At 40.2% G+C, this 15,370-nt stretch overlaps 1 protein-coding gene and 1 long non-coding RNA gene across 7 annotated transcripts in view; one reads left to right on the forward strand and one right to left on the reverse strand.

The window, feature by feature from the left end:
- Window positions 1-8,658, forward strand: part of LOC121517158 — a 53,166-nt gene extending 44,508 nt beyond the window's left edge. The window contains exon 5 of the long non-coding RNA XR_005992535.1: window positions 8,435-8,658. This is a non-coding gene — a long non-coding RNA (uncharacterized LOC121517158). The remainder of the gene's footprint in view (window positions 1-8,434) is intronic.
- The window catches only part of agrn (agrin), a 519,119-nt gene that overhangs the window by 24,730 nt on the left and 479,019 nt on the right, over window positions 1-15,370 (reverse strand). For all 6 annotated transcript variants that reach the window (XM_041798717.1, XM_041798715.1, XM_041798714.1 and 3 more), the window contains 3 exons: window positions 9,679-9,795; window positions 5,548-5,731; window positions 1,752-1,839 (listed from right to left, as the gene is read on the reverse strand). In XM_041798717.1, the coding sequence (XP_041654651.1) occupies window positions 1,752-1,839; window positions 5,548-5,731; window positions 9,679-9,795 (389 nt within the window). The remainder of the gene's footprint in view (window positions 1-1,751; window positions 1,840-5,547; window positions 5,732-9,678; window positions 9,796-15,370) is intronic.

The raw sequence follows: 15,370 nt of genomic DNA on the forward strand, positions 1-15,370 counted from the left end.
TCAGTAAATGTGACATCCATTAAACTTTCGACAGTCTGGCTCCAAGGACCACTGTCCCCCCTCCTGTTAAGTGAGATTGATGCCCATGGCTGCACACTGCAGAGAGATCTCAATTGGAGGTCTAATCTACAAAGGGAGACAAATCTGTGATTAACATGTCGCTGCCTCTCAGTACGGCCGACTCCATAATTACTCACAATTACAGTTAGAGATCTGGCAAAAGGAGAGATGACAGAAGCCCTGGCATGGATAGGAACTCTGGGCTGAATCCAGTCAGCTTAATTTGAGCTGAATTCTACTTCAGCGCTTTGTGGGTCTCTTTAAAAAGAGGTTACTTACCGAGCTAATGAGCAGGAAGAAAAAAACCCTAATAACGAAGTCATGACCGAGGGCTTTCCCCAAGCAGAGAGTCCACACGGGCACCAGAAACTAGGTTAAGGGCTGTTTAGTACATCCTCCTCTTGCAGCTTTCAACAAGGTCTCGTTCATTTCCCACATGACAGATAATGCCATTCAGTGTAAAGTGCGTGGCAATTCATTTTGTTTATGATCGAGTTACAACCATGCATAAAATATTGCACATTCTTAGCACAGCAATTCATTTTGTCTTTCTGAGGGGTGAGCAAGGAGCTTATCATGCACACATTCATGCTTCTCTTTGCACAGGGGAAGGAAAAAAGGATCTAATGACGCTGCAAAATGTATTCAAAAGAATGAAATCTGTCAAATTAAATCATGGAGATGTAAATGTAAATCTGACTTTATCAGTAAAGATGATTTCTGAGGGGTTTTTATGAATGTGCTTTAATCTCTTCGATTGTGTTAACTATAGAAAAATGGCTTTTTTGCGGTTAGTTTGGCTTGATTGAAGCTGGGGAAATACCCCATCATAGTTTACTTACTCTGGGATCTCATTGGTCAGTTGGCTTGGTTGAAAAGGAAAGACATTTACATGAGACAAAGACGTAGACAGAGACAACAAGGATGGTCAAGGACAAAGACATAAAACAGATATTCCAGCGTGCTTTTGCAGCCAGTTGTTCATGAGTGAGCGTGAGTTGTGAGCGTGATGATCCGGGGCCGCTTTTCACACCTCTGAGTGTTTGTGTGAAGAGCTGTGAGGCGAAAATATAGAGCCGTATGCTTGATGTCTTCTCGGGTTCATCATATAAACATTTTTGCCTGTGCCAACCCAGAAGGTGCGCTCTTCTCTTGCCAAACCTTGTAGACACATGGAAAAGTAAAAACTGTCTCATCAGCTGCCTAAAGGGAATGGATTTCTCTCTTTTCAACCTGCTCCAGAGACCACTTTATACTTGCGTCATCAGCTTTGACTTTTTCTGCCTTTACCGGCTGTTAAATATTGCAGGTGGTGCGTCTTTGGAGGCTGGGATAGTTACACTCCCAAAACAGGAGGCAAAGTTTAATCATGCATGTGAGCTTATTGTCCAGTGTTCGCTGAATAGAGGAGCAGAGAGCGAACTGAGCGTGCTCAGGGCATTACTCTGATTGTTGAGCATCTCGCTAATTAGACAAATCCATAGCAGGACTGTTGTGGATAGGAGGGTATGAGCTATTAGTGAAGCGGCTAGTTCACCCTGGAGCTCCAGCACTGATGATATCATCAACACTGTCATCACGGCTAACCAGAGGAGGAGATGGATGGGCGGAGGGGTTATTTGGCTAATAGTTTTCATAGGTGGTAGATGAAGCCGAATAGATGAGGATGGTCTCCTTGTCCTCTTCCTTACCTCTTTGTAACAGCGTTGTGGTACTCGATGAACGTCCGCCCGTCAAAGGCGATGGCTTCAGTGTCTCCTGCAGACTTCTCATATATGGCTGTGGAGAAAAAGGGAGGGGATTTTTCAGAGGATGACATCACAGCGATCAATAAGACAGAGCTTTCAGTTATCAGAGCTGATGGAGTGTGAGTAAATGGGGCAGTGTTGGTGCATTTGTAGTTTTAATTAAAGTGAAAGGGACAGCGGGCTATGGTACAAGGTTAATGGAGAAGGCAGTGACTGAGTGTGTAAGACAGATAACGCCTCAGTGAGTCTATCTCTTGCAGAGTGACATGATGTTGATGATGAAAGGGATGTGCAACTCTTGAAAAGAGCATTTCATGAATATTCAATTGACAGCTTTCATCATTTTTATAACTGCCGCTTTAGGTTGAAATAAACACGGAGCTGTTCCGGTGAAGATTCCAGCGTCAGAAATGTCTCAAACAGATAAAGAGTGAAATGTAGGATCAGGTATCAGGGAAACACCAGAAGTGGCATCGATCCTAAACCAAAATTTTCAGCCATGACAGCTATTCTGCTCCCCAACAGCAGCCCACACAGCTCTAATGTAAATTATGGCTGCCTTTAGCCAAGTGCTATTTTATAGCAGAGAGGAACAGTGTGGTGCTAGCAGAGTCTGTTCAACAAGACCAGTCAGAGCTTTAAATCACACATTTACACTTTTTTTTTTAATATATATGAGGTTCAGGTAATCTGGTTGACTGATAGAATAAAGAGGTCTCATGGTAATGACCAGAGTTTCTCTGACACTCTGAGGCAGACTGAAAACTCAGAAGTTAAGTTAGCTGAGTTTCTAGGCAAAGATGTGGAAAGCAAAGGGTAACTCATGATTCGAGACCATATAGTCAGTGTGCTGCAACTAGATACGATATGATACAACAGGGTAACTCACAACAGAACATGTTATACAGTATATGAGACAACAGGATGTAATTCATATGAAACAATACCACACTAAGATGCAAGGTGATACAATACCTGAGGGTAATGTGATAAGATACTATTTGATAAAACACAAGATGACACAACATTATGGATGCAATATAGTACAACACAACATGGCACAACATGACAGGTGGCTCATGATGCAGTGTTAATTTAGACAGCTATTTTAAATTTAGATTAAATTTCTTTTAGTTTTACTCACATTTTTGTACCTTGGATAGTTTTAGTGACAAAAATTCAAAAACATTTTAGTCTAGTCTAGGTCGAAGTTTTACAAGACAGGTTGCAGGCTAACAGGTGACAGAAAACGATGAGAGTTTCTGTGCTGCAAATATCAGGACAGAGAGAGAGAGCGAGGTAGCGGACACTTTGTGTACTTAATTGATCACAGATGGCATTGATCTCCAAACATAGATATCTTTAGGGTTTGTTTACTAATCTGTGACTGTCAGGTAAAGTTTATGTTTGGTCAATGTCATACATACATTACCTGGATCATATTTATCATGCAAACACCAGACTGATGTACAGAGAGAGAGAGAAGAAAAAACGTTCAAAGTGAGGCCCCACAGGCTTATGAGGCCAAACGCACTATGCGTAGTCTGCGTATAGGCAGGGGTGTACCTGAACTTAACTTACTTTTAGTCAGTTTTAGTCATCAAAGATCTATTTTTGGCTAGTTTTAGTCTAGTCTTTCTCAGGGGAAAAAGCCTGTTCACATTTTTAGTCGTAGGTTTAGTCAACGAAATTACCGATGTCATGATAAGATCCAACACAGTACTGAATAAGAAGACATGACAAGACTTGACATGACGGGATACCTCACCAAAAGATAAGCCAAGCCACGCTATGACGCCATACAATATGATACCTCAAGATAAGATATTACAGTAAACAAAGGGACACAACCTTATGACGTGGTATACAGAATAATAAAGTATGAAATATTATGATAGAACACAATTCTACATTTAGTATACATGCAATATGATATATGGTATGGTAGAGTACATTCAGTAAAGTACAGTATGATGCGAAATGATATAATACAATGTAAAACAACATGACACAATACGATATGGTACAATACAGTACAGTACAATATTAGGTTGTTTCAACCGAGCAGTCCAGTTCAGATCGATGCGGCAAGGCACGCATTTTTTGTGTTTCCGTAGAGCAAAAGTTGGAAATGATCCCAAAAAAAACCGACTCATACTGTCCCACTTTTCTGCACCCTTCCGTAAGGGTACCAATCATACCTATCCGTCCCAAAAGGGTGGAGCTACACACACAACACTAGGGGGTTGCACTGACTTCATGACACGACTGCTTGGCTCTGGGCTGCAAAACAAAACACGGAAGTCTGCTCTGTGAGGCGCGGGCGAAAACGGAAAAAAAAAAACAGACTAATGTCTGCTTAAATTGGGGATATTTGGAATCGACAGACATCCACAATGTTGTCTAGTCTGTGGATACTGACATCTGGCCACAAATCAGGTTTCCTGATGTTTATCTGGACCTGATTTTAAGTACACAAAGCAGAGCATGAAGGCTCACATCAGCCTGGTTTATACGCGCTGAAGCCACTAGGGGGGCGTATGAGATATTTTGGTCACATATTTCGGGGGTTGTCATGTTATCCATAACTTGGTTTGACACCGATATAATGTGTTGCGATTCATGATATTTGCTTATTATCAGCTGGCAGGTGAATTTCTAAGATAATGGATCAAATGTAAAATCATTTCCGATAAGAGTGTTTCAATCACAGTTGTCTTTGTGACCATTTTTATGGCTGGAGGGGTTTAAAGAAAGATTAAACACCTAAAAACACAACATGTATCTTCCTCCGCATATTTTCTGAATTAAATTCTGTTCATGTTGCCATCATGTATGTCAACAGCGCCCCCATGAGGAGTCATGAAGTAGTAGCAGGGCGAGTACAATTGCCAGGAAATCTGTTAAAAAACCTGCACTATTTTTAAATTAAGACTTTGAATTTTGATGATTGCTAAGTATATCACTTAAGCCAGGATGATAATATACTACTGGACTGAAAATAAAATGCTTTTAGATTCTGTTGATTTACTGAGCCAGGCCAATTGACAGCTACATCAGATCCATGCAGGGTAAGCGTAATAATATCCACGTTTATTTTGCTCTGCTATCTAAGGGGTTGTTCATGTTAAGAATACTAAAGTAGAGTTACTGATTGAAGCATTACAAGAAAAAAAAATCGAGCAGTACAATTTTAATTTAAAAGATTTAAGCCTGTAAATACAGTAGTATTACCCTCACAAAACACAATGGAAACCAGAGCTGGAAAAATTAGATGGATTTCTCTTCCAAGTCTAAATGGTGTTATAAAAAGTATAAAAATGCTGCCATGATGGATCCAAAGTTTAATGCCCAGAGGTAGAAAATCAGCTCACACAAAGTTGATTAATCTCAATTTCAGAAGTTAACTTTGTCTTGAAGAGCGGCGTTTGTGCGCTACATTTTACCTCTGGGTATTCAACAGTGGGATTTTATGACTCTGCAACACAAACAAAAATCTGGAAAGGCAGCATCCTTTCAAAGACCTAACTCCGGCTGCCATGTATCCCTCAAGAGTCAAGCTGAATAATGTTGGATGAGGAAATGGAACAATCTGTACAGTTACAATGATTCACTGCAGTTTCACACCGCCGTGATAAGGTGATCTCAAGCCAGCGAGTACGCCCACTCCAATCATACTCACACTGTCACATTAAGATATAATAGAGTGGTGAGGATGGATGATCACATCGACACTTACTGTTCTGACAGTGGCCCCCTGAGAATCCGCTCAGGCACACACACTCGTAGGTGTCCAGCTGGGGATTACAGCGGCCCCCGTTGTGGCAGGGCTCCTGGGAGCACGGGTGCTCCTGAAACATGCCGACGTTACTGGAGCGCAAGGCGTTGTCCTCTCTGAGGATGGGGGTGCCCATCAGGATAATCTAAGGGAGGAAAACAGGGTTTAAAAGGCTCTTAAATAAATATCAAAATTTTGGTAAGATAGTAAAGGTCAGCTCAAGAGTCATTTTTATTACGTAGCCTGTAAAAATATTGTTTAATATCTCCTTCAGCTCTGTAGGAGTTTTTCATATCCCAGAAAATGATGTTGCCAAGGTTACGTTGGCCTGATTTAACACTTCAGTCACATAAGAGAAACCCTGTGTTCTAACTTTGAGACGTGGAGTTTCAGAGACCTGGGTGATTACCAGCAATGGGTGATGGGAAAAAAAGAATTCATGTGGTTCTGAAGAATCAGTCATACTCATACCTGTACTAGGGAAAGAAACAGATCAGTCTGCATAGTCGATTTTGACCTGACACTTCATCTCCACATTCAGACACAAACAAGGCAAACTGCACAAAGCTGCCAGACTATGTAAGCGTTGGAGCTTAAAGATGATTAGCACAGCATTTTTTGTAAGTTGGACCTTATGAGGAAGCAGAAAGTGGAGCTAATGAGCATCACTGAAATGAAATTGTTTTTTCTCACCAGGGTGTCAGAAATCAAGACTGATGTTATTTTGGCTGTCAACGTTTATCATGAATGACAGTAAGGTTTTCATAGTTTCTGACAGGCGAATACTTTTTCCATTCAGAGTGTTCTTCATGGTCAATATCCTTTATTTTCAAGTTTGATAGTTCTTAAAGATAGCACCCCTCAAATCGAATGACACCCCTTGTCCCCAGGACTGAGCCCTGCCCCTGCCTTTTCTACATTCACATCTAGGGGTAGGGTGTTCCGATTTTTACTGGAACTATAGTGTTGTTTGAGGAGTGCATGGCCCTTCAAACAGAGATTTTCCAGAGGTTCACTCCAGGCAGAGTGTTACAGGGAATCTTGCAGAATGCCTTGTGAATCATCGGCAAGATGAAAGCTGGTGTATCAATATCTGATTTAAAAAAAAAAAAAAAAAAAAAAAAAAGAGATCTGAAACATATGATAGTCATCATATCTCTTAATTTAATGTTGTTTTAATGCATTAAGGGTCTTTTCAGACATTAAGAAAACTGCTTGTAACTGCAGTGTTCACTATTGTTATCACGTTTGTTTACATGATGCTGTAGACCAGGCTTTCTCAACTAGGGTGTTGTGGCCCCTGGAGTGCCTTCTGGCATTGTCAGGGATGCCTTCAAAATGCTTTTGATTCAACCAAGAATAAAGAATATTTAGATTATTAGCTATTGCAGAAGATTATACAGATTATTTGCTATCCCAGCGTAAATTATATTAAAACAGTCTCATGTATCCTTTTCCTGGTATCATGTCAGCGTAATCGTCAACAATGATTGGCTTATGATACTATGCAAGAATCAGGAAATTTATTTTCCTCAGTTCAGCAGGTGTGCTAAAACCTGTAAGTGTTTCTAACACCTACATGGCCAATTTTTTTGGGCCCTTATCATCCTCAAAAATGAAAAATAATTGGCACACATATGTAGGGTGTTCAAAATGTGGGGCTGATAGAGGTTTCAAATACCCCTTTTCCATCAAAAGAACCAGGTGCTCGTTCAGTGCTAGTGCTTTCGTGCTTCTATGGAACAGCCCCAAAAAGGACTTTGACTTAGAGGGATGAATGTTGGTGTGTAGATTCAGCTCAGGGAGCTCTACAAAAAAGCCTCCTGGAGGAAATCTCTATCTCCACAGGAAATCTGCCATTTTGAATAAATTAGCCCAAAATGTTCCCATCTCTACTACATTTCTGTCTTGTATCTTATCTTTGTTTTATCCCCACTGATGTGATGTCGTCATTATTGTCGTCATTATTATCGTCATTATCTTTATGTATTTGTTTGGTTGTTTTGTTTGAATATATGTATTTAACTCCACATCCTACCATATCTTTCGGAACATTATCATAGGAATCATTGCTTTTCACTGACGTTATTATGTTTTAGATTTTAATTTTCTACTGTAACTCTCATTCAAGTTCTACTTGTGTCATTTTCATTTTTGTTATTTTTCCTTGTTATATGTCCACATTATACTCTTCCCTTCGTGTTTCATTCTACAGAGTTCCTATTCTGCTCTGATTGTTGATGTTTATTTTTCCCTGAGTTTTTGCTCTTGCTGTATGTAAAGCACTTTGTAAACAACTGTTTTTAAAAGTGCTGTATAAATAAAATTATTATTATTATTATTATTATAAAATGAGATGTTTTTGGCCTGTTCCAGGGGTCATACTTGATTATCCTAGTCGAAGGAATTTGGTCTGATTGACTTGAACTTTGGCACAGAGCTAGATGAGACATGGATAATGACTATATATATATATATATATATATATATATATATATATATACACACACACACACACCTTTATTTTTTTAAGATTTATTTTTGGGCATTTTTGTGCCTTTATTAGATAGAGGAGGACAGTGGATAGAGTTGGAAACAGGGTCAAGGGTCAGAGAGACATGCGGTAAAGGGCCTCAGGCCGGATTTGAACCCGAGCCGCCTGCGTACATGGGGAGCGCCTTTAACCACTAGGCCACCTGCTCCCCAATAATGACAATATTTTTGAAGAGATTGCTTTTTTGAGATTTATCTTGTTAATTCTATTACTACACGAACCCCTCAGCAGTCACAGGGTCATTAAATGTTCGTTTTACTATCTGCACATGTTGTTTTTTTTTTATTTTGAAAGGGGGCCTTGATGGAAGAAAGGGTTGGAGAAGCACTGCTGTAGACAACTACTGATGCGATTCAGGAACTGGAAGGGCCATCTAATTTCATCAGGGAAGATTTTACCACAGCTTCATGTAACTCTGTTTCAAAGGAGCACTTGAAGTTGGGGGTAATGGGTAAAGAAATGGGGCGGAGCTCCAGTCTCTATGGGCTTAATTTTCATGCTCATGCAATAAAATTACTCGTATCTTATGACCTGCCTGCAAGCCTATATAAATAAATCCATATTTTATCCTTAAACCCCTATTTAACCTTTTCACGTGTCCCTGAGTTGATGCAAAGTGTAAATATAAATCGTGTTTGACCTTCCTCTAGAGCTCTACCTTCCTATTCCTGTCTTGTGTTTAAATCTCTTACCTCCTCTCGGAGCTTTTGTTGTCACATTTATCTGATTTAATTTTTCCCTCCTTAGCAAAACACTTGAAGATAATCATTTGTTGCCATTCTTGGTTGTTGTCCAAGGGAAAGCAGCGAGTTATGGGGCTTTGTGTTTTCTGCTGAATGATCATTAAAACCTCATTATCCGTACACACCCGGAGACCTAAACAACTGTGTACAGTGATACTGTAGATTCATTTTAATGTGCTCTCTCTCTGAATATGAATCCCACTCTGCCAGCACACTGGGAAATGTCTCAGAATACAGCGTTGTCACGACGCACATGCTAAACAGGACATCAAACTGAGTGAACAAACCGTCTTCCTCATAATTAACTATTCCCAACGGGCCAAGTGAGACAAACGCCACATTTAGCTTTTGATTTGCTCGAAAAACTGTCAAGGGAAAGTTTGCAGAGGAGAACTAATGACAAGTTTGCACAAACAGTAACATCCTGTCTTTGTTCTACCGGGTTATTTTTGGCAATCGGAGATGAGCTTTTTGCTGGAAAGTGTAGGAAAAAAACTGGAAGGCTGTCAGAGAAAGATCTGAGAGGAGCGAAAGGGAGGGACTTCAAAATGTGTATTCTATTATTAGTGCATGCTAATCCAAATGAGCAGAGTCACTGCCCATCTAAGAGTGACTTTTTAATGGAAAATTACTAAAAAGAGGTTGGTAGCGTGACAGTTGGACAGCTCGTAACTTATCTTAAGAAACTGTGTATATCTAAGGGAGCAGGAGTCATAAAATAACATAAATCTGTAGAATCCACAAGCAGAGCTAATATCATCCTCCTAGAAGAAATAAAGGCGTGTAAACATTTACCTTCTGGATTGTTCCCTTGAATCCCTCCGTGAGTGCAGCGCTTCTTGCCAGTCGGCTGTAATCAGGAGCTCCGCCAACAAACAGAGACTCTTTCAGGTTAAGATCTACGTGCAGGTTCTGATGAGACAAGACACAAAAAGGTGTCAGCGGGTGCAGAATTGGAACCAAAATTTCACAGTTAGACACCTCAGTTTACCTGTTTAATTCCAGCAATGTTTACCTCAGAATCAAAATGCAACTGGGATGAAGGATGAGGCACTTACTAAGAACCGGAAATGCTTTAAAGAATACAATGCCCCAAAAAGGACATTAATTCCACCTACATTTAACAGGAGAGTCTACACCACAGTCATTTATAGGAAGGGAATACTGTGATAAGCTTCCTTCCAGGTGTTACTCAGGTATTGTGTGCTTTAAAAACTAAAATTTCTTCTCAAAGTCTAAACAGAATTGAAGACTTCTAATGACATATTCCTAAAATACCATTTCCCCATGAATCTGTCAAATATACTGACCTGAAAAGTGTTTGATAAATGTCACAATCCAGTTGACTTTTCACCATGTCCTCTCAGACATTTGTATGAAGGGCAAAACCATTCAAAAATGTAGCCAAATGTTCTGTTTGTCATGTGCCTTACAGGCAAATCTGAGCCAGTCAACAATATATATAAAGTAAAGGAGTAAGCTTGACAGGCAAGCATTACCATTGTTCACAATAGGTGGAGTCAGTTGGTAAATCAAACTTATGCTAAAGCTGATCAGGAGAAAAAAAAAACAAAAAAAAAACAAAAAAAAACTTTTCCACCAAGAAAAGCTCTCAGTGTGGTGCTTTGCACTTCTTTCAATAAAGAAATGTTGTCCAGTTGTGGTAAAACTACCACTATAGCTGCATCAATACTAATCTCTTCACAGGCTGCCATTGTTTACAGGCTTGCAGTAGCACTAAACCACGCCTTTGGCTATCATCTCTTTCTTCTAAAATGATGCTGATTGACTGGGAACACACATTTCAGCTTGAAGCGTTGCAAAATGAACCTGCCAGATGACAGACATGGAATCTGGCCAGTCCATTGGCTTTGCAGGGTTACTGAACAGGACAAAAAGGCAGTAACTTGTCTTGGAATGAAATGAAAAAGGCCTGAACCTTAAGCCACACTAAGAGGATCCACTAAGAACTGACTTTTTTGTTAGAGTTTTGCATTCAAATGATTGTGTTTTGATCACACCAATCTGTAAAAAAAACACACTGCACTACACTGCAGTACACCTGCCAGGCCAGTGATGCAGCGTGACTTTTGAAGTCCATTCATACATTTTCTATACCGCTTTTCCCGTTGGGGGTCACTGGGAGGCTGGAGCCTATCCCAGCTGTCGCTGGATGAGAGGCGGGGTACACCCTGGACTGGTCGCCAGTCAATCGCAGGGCTGACATGTAGAGACAGACAACCAGGCACACTCACATTCACACCTACGGCCAATTTAGAGTCACCAACCAACCTAATGAGCATGTCTTTGGTGGTGGGATGAAGCCAGAGTACTCAGAGAGAACCCACACGTGCACGGGGTGAACATGGAAACTCCCCACAGAAAGGCCCCGACCAGGAAGTGAACCAGGGACCTTTTTGCTGTGAGGTGAACGAGTATGCAGCACAAGAACTCAGTTATTGTTGTTGCAGTCCACCTACACATGCATGGCAATCATATGGGTCAAAATGCAACAACAAGATACCGGTTGAAGCTGAAATTAGCTTTTATGACAATGTAGCCCTAAAGAGCTTGTATTCTTCGATGGACGTATTTTTGGTCCTTGCCTTTATTTGGGTACTGAGGTTGGGTGACAAGTACGAAAGAAGTCACAGGTTGGACTTGAACCTGCCCAGTACATCTGGAGGATTACTAAATGGATGCTTTTGAGGATATTCTAAATAACTTGGAGGAGGAATGCACAACTTGCTCAATGCATGACTTTGACTGTGGTTGATATTGACAAATTTACTCATTATTTCATGTTCTTTTAATGCATTTGAGCCATATGTCTTGTATTATGGTGTCTTATATTTGGTCGTTCATGGTTCTCATAAACTTTGTGCAGCTGCTTGTCTTGGCCAAGACACTGCAAAGAGATTTTTAATCTAAGCAAGTTTTCTTTTCCTAGTTAAATGGTAAGAGAAAAGTTAGAGGCTATAGAAGAAAGATCTTGTGGTGAAGCCAAAAACAATAACCTTGACTTTCAGCATCCAAATTATTTTTAGTTCATCCTCGAGTTTTAATGAATTTTGGCACCAAATCTGAAGCTGTACCCTCCAGAAGTTCCTCTTTTTCCCCATTTACATGGAATTGAAAACTTGTGGAAGTAACTTGGCTTAGAAAGCTTTTCAGTTTCCTTTAAAATCATCTGATTTAATCTTTTCTGTGCCTCATCTTCATGTCCCCCAGGGGTTCATTCTTTCCTTTAGCTGCTTGTTTGTGTCCAGGGAGCATGAAATAAGTTACATCCTTTGATTCAGGTTATATGCATAGAGTGAGATTAATAAACCACATTGCAGACATGCCACAGTTATATAGATTGTCCCATTAAAAAAAAGCATTTTTCCATATTGTAGCCGGCAGACACTTTAACTGCACTCAGTGGCCTTCTCTCTATGTCAATACACTTGATTCATTACAGTGTAATTGATTTCTATGTCTCTCAGAGAGAGTGGTCAATTATCCTCTATCTGTGCCACATAAAAAGAGACTACAAAGGGAAATCAGGGGTAGGCTGGACTTGAGATACTGCTGCTTCTTCACAGACATTTCTAATGAATGGCTGATCATAAGCAGCGACCTTTCAAACAGTTGAGTGTGGAGACACATTAATTGCAATTTATTTGCACAGCGACGGCTCTGAAATTCAATTCTTTCCACCAAACCTCCAGGCCGATTGTGTTGCATTAGCAAGGTACCGCTTCTTTCGTTTTTGCACAGAAGAGCCAGCCCACTTCAGAGGAAAAGAATTAATGATCTTTATTTTATGTAGAGCAGTAATTGCCAGAGGGGTAAAGTGGAGTTAATTGCTGGAAAAATAATGGAAGGGGCCAAGTAAACAGGCTTTGTGCGAGGCGAGCCTGGCACCGGCTCTGCGTTTTATTTAGGATGGGATTTGGAGTGCAGGAGGCAGCGGTGCTTGGCTGAAGCCTGGGGGCTGTGTCACTGCACCTTGAGCCGTTTCCAGCTGAGACAGGGCGGGGACCTTGGCCAAAGCTGCAGGACCATCTGAGGCAGCTGCCTCGAGGCTGAGCTCAAAGTTGTCAGTGACTGCAGGGCACAGTCGTCCACCTCGGGCTCTTTATGTTGACCTGAATGCTCCTATTAACTCCCTTTCTCAGCAGATTAAGCCCACTGTAACACTATTCATGAAGAATTTGTAAAGGAACGTGCATCCACAATACACTAGTCCATGTTTAACATGTACATTAGCAGCAGAAAGCCTCCTTTAGAGCTTTTAGAAAATTAAGAATGCCATGATCTGGAATCTGTAAACTATAATCTTCTCTGGCAATGCTTTGCACAGAGTTTCTCTCAAAAATAATCTTACTGCCCAGGACGGATCGTGAATAAGGAGGAGGATGGCCTTGAATATGACCTTACATTGTGAAAGAGAGAGTAGATCATTAGTCATATACAAAACCAGTATTATTTCAAGAGAAGAAATTTGGGAATTAGTGGGGGAAAAGAATGACTTAGTGGTCTTGTGGTTGTTAAAACACCCCTAAAACTATTTTGACTAAAAATATCATTGTTGAAAAAATAGCACTGAATATAAGTGTAGAATCACCTCTGCACAACCACTGTTCGACTTACAGGAACAACCTTGCAGCTGAAAACTTCTGCAAGTGTTTCATGCAGCCGTTGGCTTCTTGGGGTTTGCAGCTCTTTAAGGTGCATAGCATTACAATGTATTAATACTGATACCATGGTATTTATTTGCCTCTGTTTTCTCTTTCTTCCTCGCTTCTCTCTCTCCCTATTTTCAGCTGCATTGCTTCACTATCTGCATTAATGGTATTTCTCTGTAAGTCATCATCTAAACTGACTTTGAGCTCACATCACGGCTGCAAACAATCGTCATTGAGTACTTGTTTAACTTTGTGAGACAGCTGACTTTTTAATGCAATAGCCATTAGATTTAAATAAAGATACTGGATTTAAATATTTGACTTACTTCTCAACTTTTTATTGATCCTACTAAAATGCATTTAGTTCAGGGATTATGCAAGATTGGATTTAAATCAACATTTACAGAAAGTCTTAAGTGCTCCCTGCAGAACTTTGAAGTATCCTGAGGGGTTTGTTTCCCTCTGTTTGATTAACAGTGTTCTAGAATAAAGTCATACAGAATTAGGCATGAATCAGCACTTTTAATAGCAAATAAAGAGCCAACATGCTGCAAAAATACTGATGGGGGGTAGCTGTGGCTCAGTGGTAGAGTTGGTTATTTTTCAACTGGTAGGCTGGGGGTTCAATTGCCAGCTCCTGCAGCTGTGTGGGATGCTGTTTCTCAAAGCCAAGGAAAGATCCTCAAACAGCTGTTTTTGGAGGATACCACGTCATCGACTGCCATCGGAGGACTGTTCCAATCTCGAGGATCATCGAAATTTTTCCAAGGACAGAGAATTTCCAAGGATGCACATGTGTATCCTCTGAATTACCCACAATCCAATGTGCATTGTTTTCCTTCTCTTAAAAAATAAATAGTATATTAGGAGGAAGCTAGGTCATAACACGCTCAATATACTTTTAAATGTCCTGTTTCCACCGTAAATATGTTGTCATCATTATTACATATCATCGAAGTAAAGCTGGACTGGTAGGGTGCAATTGACGGCGATTAACTACAAATGTTATTAGATTAACTGCATTTAATTTTTTAATTTTTGGCCCTAATCTAAACATATCTTCATATCGTATTTACATTGACCTGATTGTGGTTTTACAGAGCCGACTTTGTACCAACCGACTATAAAATATAACAGCAGAAGTGTATCTATTGATTTCAACAGTGGATTAATATGTTTGACTTTTTGAGGACACTTTCTACACCTGATCTGAGCAGCTGAGGATGGTAGCTGTCCTGCAGCAGATAACGTCAGTGTTATGAGCGGATGCTTCTCTCAGTGCAGCCAGAGATTTTATATTTTTTTTGTAGCCTACAGTTGAAAGTGCCATGCATAATGCTGATCTGCTAGAGCTTGTATTTTCCTTGCAAGAACTAGTGCATGTTTTTGTAGCAGAGACATAATAACATGACATTATGTCACCTAACCTATGAGACTTAGCAGCAGTACTGATTGGCTAAAAATGTATTGATTAATGGTTTGGAAAACTGTAGAACTGGGCACTGAAGAAAGGTTCTGATCCCAATGTATGAAGACTTGATGGGTTATCAAACCCACAGAGCAACATACTGAACCTGCTCCCTGGTACTTGGGATTTTCAAGGTTATTGTGGTTTTATATTCTAATAAAGGCTTTAATCATAGCTTACCAGGGGGCTCAGAAAAACAAAAACAAAAGTCAGCATCTAGGACATGATAATGATTCGAACAAACTCCAAATGGGTCGTAGTCATGGTGAACGGGGGAGGCTTGAGTGACAGAATATGCAGCAGATGGCAGAGAATAATCGTGATCCATTACAAGTGAGCTAATCAA

Source organism: Cheilinus undulatus, linkage group 11 (assembly GCF_018320785.1).
Source record: "Cheilinus undulatus linkage group 11, ASM1832078v1, whole genome shotgun sequence".
Taxonomy (NCBI): domain Eukaryota; kingdom Metazoa; phylum Chordata; class Actinopteri; order Labriformes; family Labridae; genus Cheilinus; species Cheilinus undulatus.